The following is a 27177-nucleotide window of genomic DNA, read 5'->3' on the forward strand; positions in this document are numbered from 1 at the left end:
TCAGGCTGTGTCTCCAGCCAGTACTAGCAGAGCTAACCATCCATTCACCACTTGCCTGAACTAGTTCTGCTTTCAAGGACTTACTGATATGCTGTGTAATCTTCTTAGGGCAGCCCAGGCATTTTTTATCATGATGAAAAAGCCTTTATTTTAATTTATGCAGTCCCACAAGTGTATATGATATTGCATAACAGGTAAGTTCTGCCAAGCAAACAGGAAATCCTCACACTAAAGAGCTTTCATTTTAGGAGGGGAAAAGGAACAGATAATATATTAAATTGGATAGAAAAACAAGTGACTTCTGACTTTATAGACAGGAAGATCTGCCCTAGAAGACATGAATTTAAAATGAAAATAAATAAATTAGTGGGAAAGGGATTACAGACAAATGCAAATAATATAGTTAAATGAAGGTATGTGTGTGACTGTAGACACACATGTACGTGTTTTTACAGACTGTAAATTATCTACTCTATTATATATCTAATTCCTGCATCATAAATTCATATTTTCAATCATATCATGAAAACAGGTTAAAACTTTAGAGTAAAACATGGCCATTAATTTGTGTGCTATTAAAACTCAATGCTTCTCTGTACCTTAATGCACTTTGAACCTTAATGCATTTCAATTTCATTGCAAAAAAGCACATCTAACACTTTGGTAGAATTACCCATGCCGAGTCAAAGTATAGAAACTGAACAAGAAAGGTTCCAACAAATAATCAAATTGAGGTTGCTCAGGAAAGTTACAGCAAATCAATATGAAAGAAAGTAATGGAAACACAGGAAGGTGACCATTCATGCAAATGGAAGGAAAATCTTCAGCAATCTTACATGATATTTGATGGCATGGGTGCAGAAAAAAAAATGTGGTAGTCTTGGGGAAAGATATGGATAAGAGATCTTTTAAGAACAGAAATATTCCCATTCCGACAATACTTAGAGCATTCTTAGTATAAATAATGAGAAATCACCTAAATGATTTTTTATTAGGTCTCTTCCAACCTAGAATTTCTGTGTGATTCTGTGATTATTCTGTTATTCTTATACCCATTATTAAATGAATAATCAAGCAGTTATAAGCAATTATTAACAGTGTGCAAAGGTTTCATGATTTTCCTGTGGTACATGTTAAATGAAGTTAGTTTGAGGTGAGGGAGGATCAGTTAAAGAACAGAGGGAAATTGTAATGAGTGTTGAAACTGAGAAAAGAAAAAATCTGTACTATACACATTTGCCTTTTGTGCTGGTAATACTGGGCATGGCTCCTTAGAATTGCTGTTATTTTCTACAAAATATTCTTTGAACATGATTCCAGCTAACATGGGTTCTTACACTGCAAAGGAGCCTGGACCCTGGAGTATGCAAAGTCCAAAAGTACATTAATTGGTCCCAAGCCTTAAAACTGAGGATGAACCATCTTTATCCTCTGATTTCACACTGATTCTGATTAATTAATATTTGACCACTTTCCAAGCAGCATAGCAAGATCTTTACCCAGTTGGGGGAAATTTACCAATACTTCAAAAAAAATTGTTTAGAAAAATATTCAAGAAAACATGGAACATGCTTCCACAAAACATCTAGCCAGTCACATGGTGTGTAGTTCATCACATCCCACATCACATTTCTAATGTCAACACAAATATTAATTTTGTTTTCAAAACGCTGAATTATGTCAGCTTTTTTTATAATTTGAATATTTAAATCCTCATGCACTACCCACATCCAATATGATACTGACAGGTGACTGGGTAACTTATATGAGCATATTTTTCAATCCATTCCTGATGCTGTAGGTATTCTATAACATTCCTGGGAAATCCCATTATAAGCACACAGCTGTGTGGTAAAAATAATTGTTTAGAACAATGTTGTGTTATTCATTTCTGTCTGCAGTGACTTATTTGATCTACAAGCTGCTAATGAGTTAAATTTCCTTTACAGAAGTGCTTTTATTTAAACCAGAATAGTATGGGAAAGCAAATTTGTTGCTTATATGCCACAGAAATAGTTCAATGCTGCTTACATGAATATAAATAATCTCTGAAAGTGATATGTTCAGCTTTTCAAGGAATAAATGCTTTCTACAAGATTTTATGTTGAATTTTGATGCAATTACTTTTTTTACCCATGCTCCCACATTGGCCAAAGACCTTGATGACCAAATATCTATTGCTGCTTTACAGTGTCAAATGGTACTGTGTGATACAAAACTTTTTCTTGTACTGAATTTTCAACCATGGCATGTCTATAACAGTCGCAATTTTTTCTTGTTGTAGGAATTTCTAATTTATAATTTCTCCAGTATTTGAAATAATTCTTCCTTCATATCATAACATATTGAGAGCAGTAGAATGCCAGTGATTGTTAATTTTCATTTATTAGCAGTCTGGGCTTTAACGAAACGAAAAGAGAACACATAAATTTCCTCACAGTAATTTCATGCAGAAAAACAAAACAAAACAAAATAAAGAGCATATCCATACCTCCAGAGATCCTATTGTTGAACCATTCATGTGGTTCCAGAATATGATTTTGCATCTGGGCCCTGTAAGGGAGATGACTGGGGTAGCAATGTCAGCCGTGTCACCAAATTCTCCATTTGAGCTGTCTGCAAAGAGATACCAGCCTTCTTGAGAGCACCTGCTCAGAGAAAAAGGGTTATAACTTATTAAAACAAAACATTTCATCATAATTAATTTAAGATATCATTTCCTTAGATAGCATTTGCTCTCTGGGTATCTGGATGCATCTTAGTATGTAGCCAGAATTCAAAAAAAACCCTTGCAAATGCAGATAGTATTTTTACATCAGAGATTGGCAAAAAGAAAAAAAAAGATCTGAAGTGAACCCACGGAATCATGCAGATGTGGGCCAGAGGTTCTCTGGCTTTTCCTGCTACCTTCTTTCCTGGGGGAATTTAGAGGGTTTGATCCTGGCTTAATGTCAGGAAAACCCAAAATATTGGATGAAATTTTATCTCCTATGCTACCAGGAAAGATGAGGTCTCTTTGAAGTAAGCGTCAGATTCTGAGTGTACAGAGATACCAGGAGTGCAGTTTTAGTGTTTTGGGTATTTAAGGTTTAGCCCCTAAAAACCTTACTTTCCAAAATAAAATGCAGCTGTTGACCAAAGATAAATTTCTCTTCTCTCCAGCAGAAGTGCTTCACGCTCAGTACTTCTCAAAAGGATCTTTCCCAACAAGTTCTTAAAAACCTGACAATGGAACCAACATTTTTAAATAGGTGCTGCTATTTGGTTTTCCAGACTGGATAATTTCTGAGCAACCACTCTGTAAAGCTGAATCACTACAGCTGTGAGAAGACATTGACCCTCGCCAGCAAGCACAGACAAGAGAAACACAAGATGCTCAAAGACCTCATGACATCACACTCTTCACAGACTGAAAGTCCTGCCTAAAGAGAAGAATAAAGAATTTGCTGGTACAGGGTCAGAAACAGGCCTTCAAAAATCTTCACAAATCAGAGAGTTTTGAGCAAGACTATTGCTTCTACCTCCCCATGTGTCACACCAGCAACAAACAAACAAACAACAAAAACCAACCAACCAACTAAATAATCAAAAAGGCAACATTTTAATGGGACAGATCTTCATTTTGCATAGATCAGATACGTTACATGTGAGATCACTGAAAACTGCTTATAAACATAGCAGGGACCAAAGTTCATCTGGGCAAAATCCTAGTGGGAAGGAAGAGTTAGGATTTTTGGAAATCGGGATCTTCTCCACAATCTTTTTTTCCTTTTCATGAAAAGGCAGATAAGAGAATTGCTGCTGATGCTTTTCTTTTATCACTGAGTCCTGGCAACTCATACAGTTTTATAATTACTCCATGCATTTGCTTAATCCTTTAGTCTAAGTATTAAAACATTCTCCAAATAAACTGACTCTACTATAACTAATAGCTGAAAACTTTGAAAACTCATAATTACAGATCTTTCAAGAAATATGCATTTGGACAACTCATTTATTTCCCTCTTTTCTGCTAAAGAAAGCTGTTATTTCAAGGTAGTGATTTTTCTTTTTTGCCTTGGTGCTGAGTATTCTACCAGAGTCTCGCTTGAGGTAAAAGAGGGTCGAGTTCTCTCAACATTTGAAAAAATTTTGAAAAATTCAGAATTTACTCTGCTTCTGAGAACTCTCGCCTTCAATGACCCAAGGGTGTTGGCACTGTATTTACAACAGAATTCAAAAGGACTTGTGAGAAACAGAATGACAAAAAGCTCTGAAGAGCAACAGCACTTACAGATCTCTAAGTTCCCAGAGTATTCAGTATTACATCCAAGCCTCTCAGTGAGATTAGTCTGAAACAGTGGCAGGGTACAATCAGTTCTGTGATGAAATTCAGTCATCTATCTCTTGTTGGTGTGTTCTGTCAGACATAGGCAGGCCAAAGATCACATCTATGCCCAAATACCATTTTCCCATAGTGCAGCCTAAGACAAGTGTCCTTGCAACTTCTTTGACCTTGTTTCAGTGGTTGCTATTGTATCACATTTAAAACTAGAACACCAGATGAAAGTCCCCTGTATGAAACACTTCACAGTGCTAGCCATTAAACACAGTGGTGGCATGTGATTACAAGAAGATTAAGGTTATGTGGGCAAGTAATGGCAAATGGAGGGATCAGAAGGGAATGGGTAAGTATGTGTCCGGTTTATCTCGGCTGTTTGAGGGGCCTGGAAGGCCCGGGGTTGGCTTTGGGGCAGCCCGCGTGTCGAAGGACGAGAAGAGGCTTCAGTTCTTCTTTCTGGTTTTATGTTTATTAATTGTTTATCTAAAAGATGTTCTTTCAGCCTAACAAAGATCTGCTCAGCAGTCAGCCATGGGCACACTGTGCTGTCCCACGGACCGCCACGTATCTTTATACCCCTAGTTACGTATACAATATTTATCATTTTTCCCCAATACTATCTATTCTTATAGCTCGGTGTACTCTTAGTAATAACCAATCTAAAGGTGCCACCGTGGCCAAAGAAGATGGAACAGAAGAGGAACAGAAGGAGGACAGGACACACCCCAATTCTTCCATCTTACTCCTCTAAACCCCCCTGTACATAAATCCTAAACCTTGTGTCTCACTCTCTAATTAACTAATCCCTTCACCACTCACCCGGTGAAGCTCTCATCCTTGTCGTCTCCTGTGTAGGGTTAAAGTCCAGCTACCAGACACTTCTGGCAACATTCCAGGAGTCCCGAGCCCTCCCCAGGGTCTCGGAGGCTCAGCATCTCAGGACTGAGATCTTGAGATCCGACAAGTATGTGTAGAGCATCCTTGTTGACTTTCACTCCTATCATGGACATTTTTACACTGAGGACTACAAGACTAATGTACTTGTGATCCATCTGTGTTTAAAAGGAAAGCTACATTCCGGTGGAAATTAACCAGCATTATGTTTGCTCACAGAACAAAGTAATTTCTCTGTCTCGAGTTCTTAAGCTGCCTGGTATAGAAGCCTGCATGCACCAGGGAGGTGCATGATCTGCAGGGGGAAGAGTTTGAAAAAATAAGTAATCATTCTGCTTGCAGAGTTCAAACTAGCTAGAGGGTCCATACCTTCTGTGGATGCAAATTTTTTAGCAGAGCCAATTAATGTACTTGCAAACATCTGCTCGGTGTGTCAAGCTCTGACTTTGAAAATAAAGGATTTCTTAGCTGGCCCACTTTTATTTTAACCTAGTAAAAAATATACAGTGACAAGGTATTCCAAAGCTTCCACAAATGTAAAATAATAAATAAATGTCAATTAACAGCATCTCTTACTCTGCCAGATGGTATTCTTGTCTTCACCCCAACCTTTATTTCTTAAGTGATCTTTGGAGAAGACAACTTTCTTCATTCTGAGAGTTAATCAGACCCATCCTTAAATTAATTTCTTTCCTATTCCATAAAGACTCCCTTGAGTTGTTTTTTGTTTTGGTTTGGTTATTTTAAGTGAGACATCAAGAAGTTGATGATAACAAGTTTAAAACATGGTATTTTTCAACATATATAATAGTGAATAAATCTAGCTTTCAGCATAGATCTTATGTAAGTGCTGAAATTCACCAGAATGCAGGCAGACTCCCCTGGCAGTAGCTGGAAGAACTCAGGCCAATTTAGAAAACTAACCCATGGAAAACCTCTTAGTTGGCAGCTACAGTAAGTGTCATTAAAATCTTGATATTTACCCTCTGAAAATAATTAATTTTACCTCTGTACTACAAGCATTCCCTACACAAAGACATTCCCATGCCAGTCCAAAAATCCTAATTAATTTCAGAGGGAAATTCACAACATTTTAATGGATATAAAATTTTCAACATAAGCAACTGACCTATATTGGCATACTTGTCTCAGTTAATAGCTTAATATTCCAAATGTCTTTTGAACTGTAGTTGGCAAAGAATGGACATTTATAGAAGAATCTTCCTGCTATTTTCCCCTTCAAGGCAATCCAAAGAACACAGTGAACTGAATATAATAACTAGGGAAAGATTAGGTGGGCTAAGAAAAGTTGAAGACCTATCAAAAAATTAGTCCCATCTTAAACCTGGCAGAGTTATCAAATCAGTCTCATGCTGTGAATTACACATTTCACAGTTCTAATTGTCTATTGTTGCAATGTCTGAAAGGGGATCAAAACTTATTCAGATTTACTTTCTTGTACAGCAAGTTCAAGCTCTTATTTAATGAATTTTTGGACATGTCTGTTTTCAAAGTGGAAATTCATCTGTGTATCTTCTACTAATTGTTTGAGAAACATTTAAATGGACTTTTAAAATACCCATTACTCATTCTTTTTTTTTAGGACTGAAAACTGAAACTGATTAGAAAACAAACAACTCCCTTGCATTAAAAAGTTCTGATTTCCTTCCAAATTTCAGCAATAACAAGAAACAAAAAAAACAAAGAGAAGACAAACTGGAGAGATATTTTAGTTTCCTTAGAATTGTAAGTATCCCAATGATGAGCTATTTCAAAATGCAGAAAGTAACAGCCTTCACATGCAGGAAAAATTTCCAATTTTCCTGATTACATATGTCCATAAACACTGTACACTGTATAGCAAACAAGAGCCCCACACCTATTGCACCTATTATGCACTGAAAGTATTATTCTTCAGTTTTGTAACACCATCTGTCTGGGATCTGCCCAAGTGAGTGACCTGCTATTAGAACAGATGGGTTTCTGTATAGAGAAAAAAACAAAATAGTGGTCAAGAAAAGCCAGTAGGGCACTGGATGACCTTGAAAAGAAGCACTCTCTGGACCAAAGGGAATGGATTGTGGAATACTGGACTCATCAGGAAAATGTGGGCCATCAAAACTCAAGCTGCTCGTTTGAATCAGTCATGACAGTGGCTTCAGTTTGCATTTCCTACATCCTCTGCATCCTTTATCAGGGTACTGGGGCTGTGGGAGATCACTGCCTTCTCTAGCTTCTTTCCCCCAAAGCATGAGTAACCAGAAGGCAGAAGTTTTCCTAAAGTTAATGCATTTGCAGTTTTTTTGTTTTAAATTAGCCACGATTTCCTAGCTAAAAACCTTTCATCAGATTTCTGAGAAAAAAAATAGTCAATAGATGCTATATTCTAACTTTTAATTCCTAAAACACATATTTATGAGAAAATATTAATGGTTTTTCCATTTTTTTCTTGCACTTCCAGAATACAGCATTGATATTTTAATGCCTTATATACTTGACACAAAGTGGTGGCAAACTGTGATACTTCAACCTTTGCATCATGCTAACTTCATTTTCTGTTGATTCCTATTAATTCTTGCTTTTTAGTGTCAAAACCAGATGATATGACAGTTCTGGTAAAATGTAAGAAGGTATATAAAGAAAACTTGTTATATTTTCTAGCAACAAAAGTTGCAATAAAAAGATTTAGCATACAAAATTCATTATAATATTCCAAAGGAAACAGGCAAAGACACGATGACAAGTTAATGTTCATATATTGATATAGAGCCCAAGGTAACCTCAATATTAAGTGTAAAATGGGGAAGCCATGTACATATTGTACCTTTTACTTGAAATGTGCCTGTAAGGTGGGTTGAAAAAACTTAGAAATATTACAAAATATTACAAAAAGTGTTACAGAAATATATATATATATAAAGAACAGGCCTTCTGTTAAAAAAATGAAAAAGCAAACCCTAATATTTCCCTCAACATTGTATCTGCCTGGAGAAATCACAAAAAATGCTACAAAAGTGAAAGACAATTTAATATTCAAGCACTCATTCAAGAAGAAATTTATCACCTCTTTTTTGGGCTAGATAAGAGATTCTCAATGCTCTGCCCATTGTGCTGGCCAGCTCAGCCAGAAGACCACAGGTGGTGTAGGAAGGAGAGGGACTAGAGATGGGCAGGGCCAAGGTTTTGGTTAAGGTGTGCAGTGACTGTGAACGTGAAAGAAATGTGGTGGAGCAGATATCTTCAGGAAGCATGAGAAGATTTATGATGAGAGAGAAGGAGAACGAGAAAAAACTACCTTGTTTCTTTTGTATCTGTACTTGTTAGATATTCAATGTCTGCACTAGAAATTCTTTGACTACTTATCCTTCTATCCTTCTGTAGATAACACTGGATGGGATATTATAGGTCATAACATGTGAACAAAACCTTCAGAGTCCTCTTGCAGTTTGGCATATAATATATTCATAGGCGTCAAAAAATTCTTCCCTGAATAAAGATTATTGCATCTGTGGGGATATTGTTTCAGAAAAAGGAATATATTCAAAATTAAAATGTTATAAAATGTGTAATTTCCAATATTATTAAAGAAAGGTAAGAACTCGACTTAATTAATTCTGTGTATCAGACAAAGATTTTCTCTGCTGAACACTTCCAACCGACCTTCCAACTTAAATTCTAGTAGATCTTAAAGAGTCAGTAACTGAAATCTGTATCTAACAACTATAAGAAAAAAAAAAGAAAGAAAGGCTTTCCTTGAATTAAATTTCAGCATTTCTGTATAGATTAAAAAATTAAAAGAGAATTGAGAGCAAACAGTCATTAGGAATGCAGATTTTAAGCTACAGCCATATGTGTCATATTAATTTCCAACTGGTTATTCCAAAAAAAGACTAAATTCTCTTGTTATGATTTGAAACTTTTTTTTCCTAGTGACCTCCCACATCCATTAACACCTAATATTAAAGCTTAATAAATTCAGAAACAAAAAATGTAGTATGATTTTCGTGTCATAATAAAACAGACATAAATTTTTTGGAAAACAGCTTTCTGAAAGAATGCCATAGAACTATTTCCTATTGCAGAAGACAACCTCTGCTTCTGTTCACAGCCTGTAAAATGCTGGACGCCAACTGACCAAGTTCTTTGCACAGTGCTAGAGAATAAAAAATTCTGCCTTGAGCATCTAAACTTTTTCACATGATTGAGGTTCAATATTTATTTCAAACTGAATGGAACCAATGGTGTTTACCACACCAAAACCCAAGTCGTACTGGGAGCTGCAATTGGACAGTGACATCACAAAGTCGCTCAAAAGAAAATCACCAGAGAAGTGATTCCTTCTCCAGTATGAGAAGGAATTCTTGCATTAAATAAAGCTGCAGTATATTTATTATTGGATCCTAAAAGTCAAAATTCCAAATGAAGATTTCTGTCCAAATGAAGCATGACCACACTTCAAGTGTATCACAGAAAACTTTGATGCTTTGTTTAACATAATAAATATGAATTCCAGGAAGAAAATGAGGCAAATATAGGCAAAGTTTTACCTACACAAAATGATTAAATTATTCATAGTTTAATTTATTTTCATTAGGAGTTTAATCCCTGGCATTAGGAGTTTAATCTCTGGCATCCTAACATAAGAGGTGAAAACCACTTTGGGTATATTCTCTTTCTTAGTGTAAAATTAAGTTTGATTAAATTATGATTGCTTGCAATGAAATAATTTGACATTATCTTGCAAATCATTTCCTGCCATTAGCTTATTCTTAAAAGTAGTTGGTATTTATGTTGGACACACAAAGAAAAACAACCCAACAAACCAAAAAACCCAAGAAAAAAAGAAAAACCACCCACAAAATACTTTATAACTTTTTCTCCTCTTGAAGTTTATAGACTCTCAAATTTAAAACATGTCTTGACTGCTGGGCTTAAACATATTACATAAAACTTTTAATTTTCCTAAATTTCCTGAATTCTGGTAATGATTGTCTGAAAAGAAGACACAAAAGAACGACAGATGTATTAAAATATGTTTATCAGGGGAACTATTTACACAGCAATAATTATCATGTCAGCTTCATTTTTCCTCTGCATCCATTTTTGTTTTGATTTATTAGATTTGATGCCTGAATTATCATATCAATTAAGTGACTACAAAGTTCTAAATTAACAGCGGTACCCAAATATCATTAATAATGTCAGAGAATTTGCAACATCACTAACCAGATGTTTAAAAAGGAAATAAACTAGTAGACATCCATTTGCTGCTGTCAATTTAATACTTGTTTAACCCTACACAAACTGATACTTTTACTGTTGCAGCTTTTAGAAACGTAACTGCAATAGAGAATTCCATTTGCTAAGTATAGAAACACATGACAGGAGCTCACATTGGAGTATGAATAGTGGCCTTTTGAGTGCACACTGCCAATGCCACCCAGCCCTTTACACAACACATGACAGACTTTTTCTAGCTCAAGCCAGAGACTGAATTGCTCAAGCCAGGCTCCAATGGCAGACTCCCATAATGGCTTCCATTCTAACAGCCTTTGGTTTCTATATACACATACAAGCTGTTCCCTCCATTTCCAAAGTAATTACTTTCACTTAATTAATGCAATTATAGCTTCAAAGACTCACACCTTCATCTCACAATTCAGCAGCCTACCTGTGGCTAGCCCAGGTACTTATTCTGGGGAAGCAGATGGTTTGACTACAAGTGTTCACAGGTATTTTTGCTGAAAGAACTCACTGTAAGCTGCACTGCCAACTACTCTTGAATCAGAATGAATCCAAACATTTCTATACATAATCCTGCATATTTTATTTTAATTTGCAAGCATACAGGATTACAGTAACACAGCTTGCCTCATCTAACCAGTGGAAATTTGGGGAAAATGGATGAGAAAATAAACTAAATGTTGCAGGGTTTTAATTCAACAAAAGTGCTGCTCTGCTTCTCCTGTGGTAATTTGGAAGCATCTATCTTCTGTACTTCTCTATAGGCCAATAAACAAAGGGAAGGGGAAAACCACAGAACTAAACTGCATCTCATGTGAAACATCACAGGAGCAATACATTACAGAATTGCCTGAAAACTGCAGTCTCTATGGATCATTTACTTTCTCTTTTCATCAGTCCTTTTCAATATATTGTTAGTTGCATTAAACCTTGAAAATATGTTGAAAACCAGTAATACAATTCCATGTATCACTGTGCCAAGGTAAACCTATGCTGGAAAGGTTGTGGGAGGATTTACTAAGTACAAATACAGGGTTGGTGTTGGCTAATAAATAACAAATAAAGAGCAGTCAATGAAAGATTTGACAGCTAATTTATTCTAAACAGTTAGTCTTTTTTATGGGATAAAATTCCCTTTCATAATGTAGAGACCTAGAAACAGCATGACAGCCTTGTAATTCTTTGCTATTGTTGAATGACTTTTTGAGTTTGGTATTGCTGTTTTGGGATTTTGGTAAAAATACAGTAATTTTAATGAAGTACACAGTGACACTAACATATTGAACTCACTCTTTTAATAGCAATAGAAATTCAGGCTGATTAAATGCAAAATAATGTCATTTTAAACTAATAGCAATTAGCAAATATTTTGTTGAAGTGGCCTTAATTTAGAGACCATCTTTGCAGTCTATGGTCTATTGTCACAGAAAATAAACATGCATGTCACTAAAACCAGGCAAGTATTTTTCTGTTCAGAGTAATTACACTGTAAAAAAATTTTCTTATTAGTGAAGTTGTATAGCATTTAAAATTGATTGTACTCAATATACTTTCTAGTTACCTGTAGGGATTTCTTTTTCAATAATTCTTACTGTTACTTTTAACTGGAATACATTGGATTAATGCATTTTTTTAAAACACACTTCTTACTTAATTTTAAAAAATCAAAAAACCTCCAAAACATTTAGAACCAAATGTTCATGCAGAGAAACTTATTTTTGCTCCTTGAGATAAATCAAAGGAGTATCTTCAGTTGAGCTAGTAACTATCTTAATGAATCTACCCAGAATGCAACATTAATTTACAAATCTTCACTGAGAGAGTAGAAATACTTTACATTTTAATATGAACTTATTACCCAGAGAAATGGTAAAATAAAAAAAGTTGGTAAAAAAAATACCAGCTAAACTGAAGTTGGCTCTAACGACAGTAGTTTTGAATTGTGTTAGTTGAATATTAAATGAGGGCAGAATTCACTGGACTTTTTGTGTTAACTTGTACAGCCCACCCTTGGGCAAAACTGCTGGGATAAGAGCAATAGCTAACAATAGCAATAACAAAATTGGAAGCAACAGCTAACAACTAGCAGTAGCTAGTAAGGTAGAAAAGTGACTATAAATGTTCTGTGTGAACAAAGACTGAGAAGGTATTCACCTCAAACTGATGAAGAGGATAACCACAATTAACTAAATTAAGCACTGCCAAATTAATTACAAAGCCAGCTTTCAAAAGGGAGCTCAGCTTGAAAAGAAGTGTAACAGTAGGATGAAAATTTGTAATAGCAGGAATTGCTAATGCAATGCAAAGAGCAGTGGCCAACACCAGGTTTTGACAAGCCAGAGATCATCTTGCTGGTGCCACAACCACTGCAGAGACCAGAGAGGGCACCAATTCCCCTGGGAGCTGCCAGCAGACTGCAGCCAACTGCTGGGCTGGCATTTTGGGGTGCTGGAAGGAGGACAAGGCAGGAGCAGCCATGGATTCCAAACTTGCTTTCCCATAAGGGGCAACATGCTTGTACTCCATATATCCTCGTGTGCGTTTCTCTGGATGGGGAGATACTCAAACTTTTGGGAGTTACTTATAGAAAGATGTTCAGAAATTTTAACCTGCTTATTAATGGTTTCTTTAATTTTGATTAATCTGTAGTATTGATCCTACATACCTACTTCACCTATTGTCAGTCAATTACATGTCATTAATAAATCAGTAAACTGCTTCAGTATTGTAAATGCAGCAGTTTTTCCCCTTGACAACCTACGCATTCTAAACAATCTACACATTAAGATCACACATTGTAGAAGAGACTCAAGCACCTGAAAAACTGTACTCACGTAGTATGATCAGTTAATGGGCAGTGCTGCTCTTCCTCTGGGTGGAGATTTGCTCCTCTTCCAAGTTGCCACTTGAATGTCTTTGTGGTAAGTATGGAATAATTTCCTGACATCTGTTCCAAGGCTGGTTGATACCATCCACACAGGTCTTTATCTTCAAAGTCACAGACTTCCGTAACTTTAGAGATCAACAGTGATTACTCATGTTTATACAAAAACTGAAAATCTTTGACTCATGTTACAACCCAAAAAGCACCATGGAAATAAAAAAGATTCAATTTATAGTATCTGTGGATACTAACACATTACTAACATGCAAAGTTTTTTCCTTTCAGACAAAACATGAATTTTATATTTTCTCCTCTATAAGACAGATTCTAATTCTGGGAATATACCAATTCCTTTGCACCTCAGTATCTACCTTCATGTGAGTTCTGACCAGCTTTCAGGTAATTCTAATAATCTGTCATGTAAAATACATGGAATTTCCTGTAAAATTAATCAGCCAAGATCTGTGAACTGCTGTATGGCTCTGTCTCCAGTCCTGTTGACTGATAACATAAGGAAATCATTGTACATTGTCTACAAAGTCCATTACTATAACTTTAACCCCCCCTCAAAACAAACAAACAAACAAACAAACAAACAAAAATACCCACCAAAAACCAAAAACCAAAAAAACCCACCAAAACAGATTTCAAGCAGTCCTCACAAAACTTGAAAGTTACATAAAAATGTATATATTTAGTATTGGTATCATATACTCTATTGTTGTCTTACTAAAAAACCATGCAGTTGCCTTCCAAAGAGTTTTTGCTTCCTAAGTATCAAAGTGAGCTCACTACTGACCCTACTTAGGGTAAAGAAACCTTTTTTATTTTCCATTTCTGCTGTGAATATTTATTCTCCAGCACATGGTCCAAGTTGAGTCTAGTCACTCTCCAGAACTTTGTAACAGATTATTACACTTAAGTGACTGCAATGAGACGTATGCAAGGGAAACAAGAATTTATTTTAACCCATAAACCCATAAAAATGCTGCATCAAGAAACCATGGTTTGTTGGTAGAATGTGCCTGATATTTCCTTCCTTGAAGGCTAAAAATGGTAAAGAGAGAGTGAGTTTTGATTTATAGGCTGTATATCCTCACTAAGAAGCAAAGTGCTGCCAGTGTGATCTCATGGGTTGCCCATATGAAGATTTATGATGTTTCCTGAGAATGATGAGTTGCATTAAATGCTTATTCCTCTTTTTAACATGCTCTCTAAACATTATACTTAAAGTGCCTCTGAGAAAGATATCACCTTCCTGTGATCATATTTCTGTTTCAGCCTGGACGTTTTTAAGTCCTAGTTCAGCATTGTCATTTAAGTGATAAATTCCCATCTAAGTGATAGGAGACCTCAGATAGAGCAAATATGTAAAGGTGTAACCTCCACAGTATTTATCTTGCTTAGAATAAAAAGATGTATTGTAAGATAATGTTCAGAAGGGAGAAATATTCAGAGGGCTCTGCATTTATGTTTCAGGGCAAGATTTCAGTGGCTGGTGTTTTTTCACACTATAGGAAAATACTGTGGCACTTAAGTATCATTCCCTCCCTGTGTCTATTTCCTACGTGGAAATAACTGGAAGAAGTGAATCTGATGTTTATTTTCACTGAGCCCTCAGCCCTGAGAGAGGTGACTGATTTCCCTTCACAATGTGTAATGAATTCAGAGTTTTATTTTCAGTGACAATGGTTTTGCTTGAAAAGGCTGGAGAGGTCACTGTCTCTAGATGTCTGTCCTCCTCATTAACTGGCTTTGGCAATTTCGAGCACTGTTCTTTGACACAAAAGGAAGTAATTAACAGCTTCTAAAATGCTACAGTGTGAACTGCTGCAACTCAGAAGCAATCAACAATTGTCTTAGATCTTCATGGGTGTCATGTGTGGACCTTGTACATTGTCCCCCCTTACAGTTTTCCTTTAGACTATCAGAGCTTTGCAGGCTGGAACTCACTTCTGTGTGGAGTAGGCTGAATTTCACAATTATTGCTGATGCTGAAACAATTTTTATATAAAAAATCCCAACAGCCACCCAAACAAACAAAACCCATACTCATTGAAGTAGTTAAGAAGTGGATACTGTTCTCACAGATGTCCACCACAAAGATGAAACTCTAAAGTTTTTGTCTCTTCCAGTCTGGACTAGTGAGCATTTCAAGAAAATATGCTCACTTAAAATTGTCATGTATGGTTAACAATCATTAGGGAACTGAGGATTCCTCCCCCTACCACATTTCAGTAGTAACTTGAAATGTTGAGTCTGAATCAGAAGGCAGAAAGTGCATTACATCACAAATGATGAGTAAAATGTTGCTACATTCCTGGGGAAAAACACATTAAAATAGAATCTAGGTGCTAATACCAAATTGTGCAATGTGTTTAAGACCCACAAAGTAGCAAGGTAACAAAGAACATGATTTGATCCACTCACCACAAGCTGATTCATCAGACTCGTCAGAGCAGTCAGGTCTGAAATCGCACTTCTGGATCATCTGGATGCAGTGGCCAGAGGCTCGACACACAAACTCTTTCTCTGTGCAGTTGTTCATGGGGAGCGTGGCAGGAACTGAAGTTCCTGATGTAGTTGTAGAAATAGTGGGCAAGTCTCCTTTGAAAAAGGAGCCAAAGGGATGTTGAGCACCTGGACTGAGGCATTCCAGCTTCATAATGATTTCTCCCTTTGCCACTGCCCCCCTTTTCCAGGAAATGGCTTTACTGGAATCGTGCCTGGACAGTTGAATGACTGAAATGCTGTTCAGCAGAAGCTGAATTGGAGCTTTCCCCAGTGGAAAGCACTGGTTTTGTCACACTATCCATACAATCTTTGACACTTGCAGGATTTACACCTCTTTCCAGTCTTTCAAATTTGAATTAACCCAGTGAGTAATTTCAAAAAACAGGTGCCAACACTCACACAGCAATCACAGAAACTGATTTTGCCTGTGCACCAAGACTAACAGATTATTCAGATGATAATGGGTTCTTCAACATGTTGATTACTACAAGGGACTGTGGAAATTACTATGTAACCTTCTTACCTTGTAAATTTATTGCTGAAAAAAATTATTTTCTCATTAGAGAAATGATTCTGAGGTCACCACCTTGTTCCACCACCTTCTTTATATTTCATTCAAACTCATTACCACTTCTTGCAAATCAATTGTCTTTTTTTGTCCTCCTATTCTTTACTATGCACCTTTCTTCAAGCCTACTCTTTTTTCTTGAAAACCTTTGCTATTCTTGTCTAAAAAAGGAATTTCCATTATAAAACTCCTTTTTAAAATTCAATAATTTATGAAATTATTAGCTGTAGCGCACAATGCACCTGAGCAATACACCTGAGTTAATTAAAAAGTGTGTGTGAAGACTTTTCCTATTAAATGTGTCTGGGATAGCAAGGATTTTTGTTTTTAATCCCGGACAGCTGGAGCACTAATACTGATAATAAATTATCCATTTCTATTTTGAAGGGTAGAAAGCAAATATATGAAATTAAATAAATTCTTTTCCAGTCAAATGAATGATACTCTCAAAATGTCCTAACACTCAAGGAAAAAACTTACGAGAAGGAATGTTTTGAAGTAAGAATTATATGAATTGATAAATTTATCCACAACTCAGAATAACAGCAAGGACATTATTGGTCAGAAATTTTTAAGTACAAATGGCACATTTTGGGCTCTGCCTGATACACTGAAATGGAGGAAGAACTTTTGAATAACCAGAGCCTTCACAACACCTGAAAAGAAAGGAGGATCAGATACTTCTTCTATTTTGAAACAATTTAGTTTCTATACTTTATTGAATACCATTTTGTCCAGACCAAGCGTCACTGAATAGCCTTTGGTCAGGGCATTTAAATACTGTGCTTAAGCAGTACAATCATGATTCAAAAGATTCAACATCTTTCATGTTTCTTATTAGAGACTTTGCCACCAAGCTGCCAGGCCCACCGCTCCCTGTCAGTGTTTGGTCACTTAAAGTGGACCTAGAGCAATTGGGCAGTGCTTGATTCCAGTGTGCAGGGACAGGGGAACCCTGCTTTTTCAACCTGATCGTACTGGTGTTAAATTTGGTGGAATATGCCATAGCTGTTGTCTGTTTTGCAGGCTATTCCCACAGTGTCTTTGACTGCTTTTTTTGCTGTTGGAATATTTTTATGGCATGGAGGAGATAAAACAAGAACAGGACCCTAGGCTGTCTCAAAAATTGCTCTCAATTTTAAAAATATACAGAACACAAAACCTGATTCTTGTCCACCATTATACTTCAGTATTTTCAATTTATCTTTCCACACACAATGAAGATTTTTTCTTAGTTATGAACTTTGAAATTCTGACCCTCTATGTTTTCCAATTTCTTATTTAGTATTAAAGTTTTCTTCATAACTAATTTGAAATTATTTATGGATTTTCTGATTAGTTATTTTAAGATTTTATTCCCTGAATATAAGGCATAATCCATTAACTATTTACAAAAAGCCTTCACATCCAAAATGTTATAATAACTGCTTCACCCTGTATAAATATGGTAAAACACTAGATAATTATCTGCAAAAGAAACACCATACATAGTTGATATTCCTCATAGAACTAATTATATCTATGACATTTTTGGAGCAGCAGAACAAAATGCATCTGCACTAGGATGTTTTAGAGTAAGTGCTAGGATACTAATATTCAGGCATTGTTTTAAGTTGTTTGCTGCTCTACAGCCCTGTCATGACTTTAGAGCAACTGTCCCACCATATATAACCTGCACTGCCTGCTGCAGCCAACAGTAGCCCACTTAAAATCTGTTCTGTGGTGAGCTCCACATCCTGAGTCTGGTGCCTTGAATACATGTTTGGGATATAATATTTTACAATTCTGTAGAGATTATTCTACCCTTGGTAACAATCACTTTTGACAGTAGGCGTCTCTATCACCTGAACTATTTGTGTGCTGTCACATGAGAGCAATTGGCACAGTAAGTACATTAAGAATTATTATGGGGAGGTGGAAAGCTGTATCAAACTGAATTGGCAGAATGAAGTTCAGTTCCTTCACACACAGCTAAGCTTCTTTTACCTTCTAGGAGTTAAGATCTAAAAGACTATGGAAACTGCACTTTTCTTACTAAGGACCTCTTTTGGACTTTACATGCACAGCAGAACATTTTTTGTCCTGATGCCTGGATATGAGAGTCTGAGGAGCAGGGAAACAAGTCTGGATTTCCTGACTCACATTTTTTAACTTCATTTTTGCTTTTCTAGTAACAATATTAACAAACAACAGCAACGAATCAGCTCACAGCTTGGAGATGTGCATTTCAATTCTTACCATTGTAAAGAGTACAGCCCAGAAAAGACACATCATCAAGTCCAATGTCTCCGGTGAAACCATCTCCTACGATACCTTTCACCAAAATCTAGAAAAACAAGGATTACAAAAGCATTTTTCAGTGTATAGTAGACTTCCACTTCTCATTAAATATTTCCTATTAATTGATAGAAGAGTCATGTGCCATGTTTCTCACTTAAAATGAAATTAAATTTATTCTGGGGGATACAGTCTATTCAATGACAATTTATGAAAGCGATTATCAGGTTTCACTGGTGGTCACATTAATCACAGAGAACCATAACAGAATGATTGGCTTCACAGTGGTGTAAATTCACTGAAATATCACTGTGATATAAAATGATGGCAAGACATTATCGTAAGTGGCATATTATGATTACCTCCTTTGGTACTTATTGCAATAACATTAATCATGCTAAATATAGTACCATTCATGTAAAAAAATTATAGACTCATACAAATTTCAGTATGATGAAAACAATTAGGCAGGTAAGAAATGAGCTATGAAACCTTTTAAAGAAAAATATTCTACTGCTTCATTAGACCTGTCAATGCTGTATTTGTTTCATTATTTTTTACTGCCAGAGAATAGGAGAAGTTGGTGTTTGTGAAATACTCTCTGGAAGACTAAATAAACCTCCTTTCTTCTGTCTGTTGCTGAGTGATAAATGTCTAGCAGGTGATTAGTGAGAGATTTGATAAGAGTACTCTTAGTTCAACTAAATAATAAACCCCAATGTATAAAAATAATAAAGCCTTCTCAAATCACACACTTTTTGAAAAAAGATGTTTTTGCTGATCCAACAGAGTTCAAAAACTGTTATTTCTTTGCCATTGTTTTAAATCCTTATTTTATATGCTACATACACATTCAGTTTCAGAAATGCTGTATAAAATTTCTAATGGTTTTTTTTCAGATTTTTCCTCACTTAAGTAAAAATTTCCTACACATTAATGAAGGATAAATAGTGGCAAATATATGATGGTTCTGCTTCAGAGTACTGTTAGTTCTACTATTTTTGTTGTAATTTATTTATAAAGAAAGGTTATTTTGAACAAAAACCATTTTTCATATGATATGTACAGAGACCTTTTAAACATTACACTTGAAATTTATTATCCTGTAACAGGAGGGGAAAATACTTAAATGATGCAAGGAATGGTCTTAACCCCATAAAAGTAAAAGAATAATATCAGCCTAAATATGTTAACACTGACAAATTTGTTTCTGCTGTTTTGAAGTTGCATGTGAATTGTGGATTTATTACTGATGCTGACATCACCAGAGTAAATAAAAATGATTACACTTCATTTATAAATTATGTCCATTAAACAAAATAAATGAGTATTCTAAAAGAAGACAGGTAAATGTCCCCTACTATGGATATGCTCCAGATGGGCCATTTTAGCACAAAATATATTTCTTGTGAACGACAACAATAAATGACAGCATTGCTTTTTATTGCTCCTACAGCAGTATGGGATTCTTATTTTCCCCTCAGGATACCCACAAATATTCCTTACAATATTACCCCAGGCTTTTGGGTATTTTAGATTAAAATGGGGAAAATGCTACAGTACTGGTACCAATAGCAATAAAATGGTTATGAATGGGAAACAGGACAAACAAAAATGTCTACTATTTGGAAAAGCCACACAAGGAAATTTCCAGAATTACAAATCTCCTTCCATGTTAATGTTGACTGGCAAACACACAGCAGTTTAAACATAATTTTCAATTTGTTTTCCAAGTATGAACAATTATCTACCTGCAATTAATTACTTACTTATTGATTAACTCAAATTTAGAAAAAGAGGCAGTGAGTTAGCTTAATTACACTGCTACTACTAAGATAAACCCAAATACCCTTACAACTGCAGTAACTTTCCATAGGATTGGTTTGGGCACTTCTGGATGTCACTGCAGGATGTGCAAGGAGCTTCAGTCTCCAAATCTGCCTGTGCCCATGTCCCAGTCCTGACAGACACATGGGCTGAGGACATCCTTATCCAACATCATCCACCCATGTTTCCTTTAAGAGAGCTGCAGTCTTGCACCTTAAGCAAGAATATGTTTTTAAAAGGATTAAAAATATTCAAAGTTAGAAGTGACAGGACACAGTTCTCTAGGAGGAATTTAATTCAGAATACCCTTATACTGATTATCATTATGATTGTGTTGTTTAAAATCTCCCCACCCACTTTTTTTTTTTTTTTTTTACATTTATCTATGCACCAGGGAAGCCTGATACTTTGAAATATAGCATGAACTCATTAACAACACAAAAAGTGTAATAGTGGCATAGGTATACACTTAAAACTGAAAATAAGACAAATTTCTGAGTTTAGAGCCTCAATACATATCTCTGCAGCTGTGGTTAAACTTTGACCACTTTAATTAATTTGACAGATGTAATTCTGCAAACTTCATAAGATATTATAAAGCAATCTCAGAAATTCATCTGCTGTGAAACTCAGTGCACATCGCATTTGTTACTTGAATAAGAATAAATAGTTCCCAAATTCATGTTTTTAGAAGTCTAAGAACGGACTCAATGAAATCTATAAAGGTATCAAAAGGTACTTGACATAAAGAGGGGAAAAAACCCAATTCCATGAAAGCAAACTGCATTAGAATGACATTCTGTATACATAAAAAGAATGCTCCCTTAAGATTTTGAACAAAATAGGCTTTTGAATAGTGAAGTGATGTCAGGACAAGTCTTAATAGAGGAATTACAATGGATAATATTGTTCTGTACAAATGCTCAATTTTTACAGTGATGCTCATTTCTGTCAATAGCCAATTCCCAGTGAAGGTTACCAAAGTAAAATCTTAATTTCTATACAAGCATAGTTTAAGATAGAATGGAATAATTTCAAATACTGTGGTGCATTCAAAATTCTGAAGATTTTCAAATGTCTAGAAAATAGTGATATTACTTCCAATGTATTCAACTTGTAATTTAGATAAACAGTAACTCAGTTTTGTTACAGGAGATGTGAACAGGGTTATTTAGTGATTTTTATTTCTAGTTAGAGCATGGTAATTTAGATTAGGTTTCTATGATGATTTCTGGCAAGAAAGCATTTTATTTGGTTTGAATAGGAAAAAGAAAGCCACACAAATAACTGACAAAACATTTTTCCATAAAAAATTTTGTTGTAACTTACTAAAAGTAAAGTCCTCCACATTTCACTGCATATCTCTGATGTAAACTACCCCTATTTTTTAATGCTAGGGATGAATAAAGAAAATTGTATAACTTTGCATCACAAAAGCAATAAATTCCTTATGAGGTGATGGAACTTTTGTAATTACAGACAAACATCAAGCCAGAGAATGAAGCTTCAAAGCATCTTCTTTGTTAAAATATTTTCATCCAATGATCAAAGTCATGTCATAAGTCTTCACTGTAGAATAATTTTTTCAAGAACGCATGAACATATTCCTATAATAATTTCTCAAGAAGTACATTAAAATAGAAACTATTTCCAAGAAAACACAATTCTTTCAGAAAAGGTTTAATTCAAAAAAAGAGAAACTTAGAATTGATCTTGAATTTTTGAGTAGGTTTTAATTCACATCAAATAAGATATTGACGGCTTTGCTGAGTCCCAGCATGTTGATTTATTCCTCCTTGGCTCTGTTTCTCTGCTTCCTCAGTTGTCATTACAGGAGTAGGCACTGTGGATTTGAGATTATTCCCTCAATCTCTCATTTAGGTGTCCACCAGTTGCATTCTGTTTACGTGGCACTGACCTGTTCCACTGAACCTTCTGCAAAACAGTTTGTCTTAGGGAAAAAATAAAGGATGCCTGGGTTGTCACAGTCTGTTTCAGCTTTCCCTCTCTTGGAGGAATGATTTAGGCAATCAGAGCCATTATGTGCTGCACGGAACCCAATCACAAGTGGAGACCTGCCATCAGCTTCTGGAGAGATTATCAACATTGGGTGGGTCAGCACATCACTTAAATCATACCCACTGAAAAGCTCAAGATCACACTGCCCTTCTTCAAAGCTCATCAGCCCCTTTCTTTCATGATCATTGAAAATTATTTGGAAATTAATGCCTCCAGATTTCAAAATTTGAAATAAAGTCCTATCACACAGGTGTCCAAATGAATTGTTACCAGAATTCTTCAGGTTACACACATCAAATATGAAAAATCTTGTGTCAAATATTTGATGTTTTACAGTGCTTGGTTTTACAAGATACTGAAAAACACTAGTTCTAGTTCAGTAAAGCAGTTTATCACACTTTGCTATAAGCTTGTGAACCCTCATGCTGATTTATGATGTTTTTCACAGCATTTCTCTTAAGTGCAGGGATGAATCATATTTCTATCCTGTTTTAGACTACTCAATAATATTGGAGGAATTAATGACTTCATATTCTAGGAGTCTTTACTTTCCTGTATTAAGGTCACAAAACTTCATTCAAGAGAAAAGATCCTGTTGTCTCTGTAATATTAGCACTGGAAGAATTATTGCAGAAGTACTATATTGTCAGTGCCTAAAAATTTCTGAGATTCTAGGTTTTTAAAACAACATGTTTAGCCTGCCCATTTGAGAAACATCTATATAGCAATTGCAATTATAAAACTATATTTAAAATACCTTAAGTTCATGGTTAATTTTGACTTAATCCACAAGGATATACAACGTCTGCTTTCTTTTCTCCCAAACACAGCTTTCCTCAGATTTTATATGTAAAAAATAAAACAAACAAACGAGCAAACAAACAAACCCCAGGATTCTGGCTGAGTTACTATATCAAATACCTGGGACTTATGGTTCTAAAAGAAGTGCCCCACATTGACCAGGATGACTTGTTATGACCTGAGTATTTCTGTCCCTCCCTTTTGTACAGTCTAGCATACCAAGATATAAAGGGCTGCACAAAGACATCTTCACATGTCTGTCTAGGGAAGTCTGCACTGGGCTGAACAAATAGACTTTATCTGATCCATGCAGTGCTTGCTGCAAAGGCAATTCTTCCATGCTGAGATAAGGAGCATCCTAAGAGGAGGCGCTCACTGGTTTCTTCTCAATGCTTGTGAATGCACTTGTGGTAATAAACAGTCAATTATCTGTTCAGCAGCAAATGCTAATGAGCAAAGGGATCACTATTAGACCTTCTGCCTAATGATGTGAACATTTTCTGACCCAAATGATTTTTCCTGACTTAGTTATATGGAGTTGCTGCTCCTACATCCATGCATATGGCCTTAACCTCCCAAAGTAAAGAAACAATAACATAGAGATATCACCAGAACATGTGGGTTGACATGAAATCCTGTCCTCATTACAGTTAATGAGAGTTTTGACATATACTTCAGTGGGAGTAGATTTCTACATTGTTCCTTAATTCTGATATAAGCATACTCAATAAATAGAAATTTTTGAAAAAACAGATTGCAAAAAAATATTTTTAAAACTCTCTGCTTTATATAAGGCAATTTCTTTCCTCTGTGGAAGAAAATTTAATTAAATCTTCAACAAAGTACAGCTTTCCTGTGATCTTCCTGTTATATTTTCAAAGATATTGATATTCCTAGATCCAGTTATATTTTCTAGATCCAGTTAAGCCATGAGATAAACATCACTACCATTTTCCTTCTCCTTGTAAAGTCATCCAAGTTTTATTTTCCTGTTGAGCAGTTGCTGATAAGTAATATAGTAATATCAATAGGAAATGTGAAACAATACTCTTAATTTTCAGGGAAACATAACTCCTCTCTTACATGATGCCCCTTGAATGCAAATGTCCCAACAGTCTCTCAGTGGGCTGTGGGTTCTGAAAGATGGTGAAAACTTTTCATTACTTCAGGTTTTCCATATTTAAAACGAGCAGAACTTGACAGTTCAGTAGAGATTAGAAAGAGTATTTTTACTTTATGTGATTTCCATTGAGCAGCCTGCATGTAAATATGGACAAAAAAGGTAAAACGTTCTCACCCCAGCCCCCTTCTTTTCTCCCCTCTCAAGAAAAATTGCAAGGAAATGACAGACATGAAATTAAGAATATAATTGTCACTGGAAAAGGTATTATTAAAGGTAGATTAGAAATTCTCATTCCTGGTCCCCTATGTGCACATGTTGTGACTTGATGACATCATGACAAGTTTTCCACAGCATATCAATAAAACAACAGCACAAAGAATAAATTGTTTGTATTTTTAGAGTGGATTATCTCTTTAGTATTCTGATAGCACTGGACAAAGGGCCACTATCTTTCCCTAAGACCTGAACTAAGCCCACAAAATTTTCTCTGAAGGTTTATCCAATGTATTTTCCTGATTCCTCGTGTGATCATCTTGTTTTCACAGTTTTCTATGCTGAGAAATCCATTTATCAAAAATGGCAAAACCATTGTTTAGGATGGACTTTTAAAAAAACTCACACTACTTATTTTTCAAATACACAGCATTGTACCACACACATTTTCAGCATGAAAATTGTCTGTATTTCACTTCACACTGTAGGTATTGAATGGTCTTCGCTATCAACGCAAAGTTCACCACCAGCCATCAAGTCTTAAGGTTGTTTTTCCAGCCCTTCTCACAAGTGCCTCGGTTTCCCATGTTGTCCAATTTATGTGTATATTGTTTCTGACCTAGACTGTGGACTAGTTAGGAAACCAGAGCATGAACTGCCCAAGCTAGAGCCTATACAAGCTCTGCATGAAATATGAACATGAGGTTGAGATATGTCATCTTTTGCTTCTGGCCCTCTACAACCCCTTGAGGCAGTCCCTTGAGGATGGGGCATGGTGGAGAGTTTAGGACCTACAAGTGCAAGAAGTAGAGCTGCCCTACCAAAAGGCATTGTCACTTCAACAGGACAGACTTGGACTAGTCCACACAATTCGGCCTGACAGAGCAATCTCTGGCACAGTTTAGATACCCTGAAACTGTCTCTGCACATCATACCTGCCAGGACACATTCTAAAAAGGCATGAGTGTTAAGTACAGATATGACAACAATTTTTTTTGGGTTTGAGTATGTGGTTATTGTTTTTGGTCAGTTGGTTGGTTGGTCTTTTTCCTTTTTTCTTTAAATAACTTGAAAGATTGTGTAGGCTTTGCCCTGAGCTTAATATAAAAAGTGTGGCCAGCCAGACAAGGGGGTGATTCTGCCACTCTGTCCACCATGGTGAGCCCACACCTGGAGTACCACATCCAGCTCATGATTCCCCAGCATGAGAACACCGTGGACCTGTAAGAGTAGGTCTAGGGGAGGGCCACAAAAACTGGTCAGAGCAATGGAACACTTCTGCTATGAAGAAAGTATGAAAGATTTCAATTTAGAGAAAGGAAGGATATGTGGAGACCTTACAGCAGCATTTCAATACTTAAAGCTGGCTCATAAGAGAGATGAAGAGAGACTTTTTTCCAAGACTTATGCTGACAGGACAAGGGGCAATGATTTTAAATTGAAGGAGAAGAGATTTAGATTGGACATGAAGAAGTACATTTTTTACAATGATGGTGAGAAGTGTGCTGGTCAGGTTGGATGAGAATTTAAGCAACTTTTTATCTGGTACAAGATGTCTCTTCCCATTCCAGTGCATTTGGATATTTAAAGGTCCATATTAGCCAATTAATAAAAACTTGCTTGTGTAGGTCTGCCTGAAACTACAGGCTGTACAATGCCACAGTGAAAACAAAATGAGAATAATTACTGTAAGCAGACCAGAAACCAACAGCACAATGTAAAAAACACAGAGTATTGTGCAATATGCAAAGAGGTATCAGGGACGAAAGAAGGCAACATACAGATCAGAAACAAAGAAGAATAGTCAGAAAAAGACCTACTGAGATGCAGCAAATGTGTCTAGATATTCATTTATTTGAAGTACTATTGGAGGAGCAAGGTGGAACAAAAGCAAATGGCAACATTTAAAGGACAGGGGAAAAAATTTAAAAAAAGGAGAATTCCTGAATACTAATCTCAGCAGATTATTTGGGGAAGTTCAAAGGAGAAGAGTAGGAGAAGGAAGATGAGGAGTGATAAATTGAAAATTGAAACTGAAGCTCTTTTTTGAGTGGAAATCCATGCTCTCTAAATCTTTGTGTGGAAATTACTAGCAGGGAATAGGTCAAAAGCAATAACATAAAAATGATCACAAGTAGGTATTAGACACGTAATAAATGTCTTAGAGAAGTCCTTGATAAGTTCAGAGCGGCTTCAGCATCAGATTTTAATGAAAAATATGTATCTGACCAACTAAACATTAACAAACTCCTACTGGTATGTCAAAACACGCTGAAATGAGGCCCTGAAGAAGGAAGCAGGTAGACAATCAAATCAAGGCAGAAGGCTAACAACACTTGACAATAACAAACCTGGTTCAACAAGGGCGAAAGCGACTGCAGAAAATCTGAAATCACAGCTAGAATATCAAAAAGAGTGAGCCTCCCAAGGCACCAAGAGCTCAGTGCAGCAGAGTGCCTCACAGTGTGAGCAGAGATGTGCAGCAGCAAGGT

The 27177-nt window shown here is 36.0% G+C and overlaps 1 protein-coding gene across 3 annotated transcripts in view; it reads right to left on the reverse strand.

Annotated features, from left to right (window-relative positions):
• The window catches only part of MALRD1 (MAM and LDL receptor class A domain containing 1), a 217159-nt gene that overhangs the window by 139030 nt on the left and 50952 nt on the right, over window positions 1–27177 (reverse strand). For all 3 annotated transcript variants that reach the window (XM_074535188.1, XM_026795148.2, XM_074535181.1), the window contains 4 exons: window positions 18664–18751; window positions 15774–15950; window positions 13294–13471; window positions 2492–2648 (listed from right to left, as the gene is read on the reverse strand). In XM_074535188.1, coding sequence (XP_074391289.1) covers window positions 2492–2648; window positions 13294–13471; window positions 15774–15950; window positions 18664–18751 — 600 coding nt within the window. The remainder of the gene's footprint in view (window positions 1–2491; window positions 2649–13293; window positions 13472–15773; window positions 15951–18663; window positions 18752–27177) is intronic.

The sequence above is a fragment of the Zonotrichia albicollis genome, chromosome 1 (assembly GCF_047830755.1).
Source record: "Zonotrichia albicollis isolate bZonAlb1 chromosome 1, bZonAlb1.hap1, whole genome shotgun sequence".
Classification (NCBI taxonomy): domain Eukaryota; kingdom Metazoa; phylum Chordata; class Aves; order Passeriformes; family Passerellidae; genus Zonotrichia; species Zonotrichia albicollis.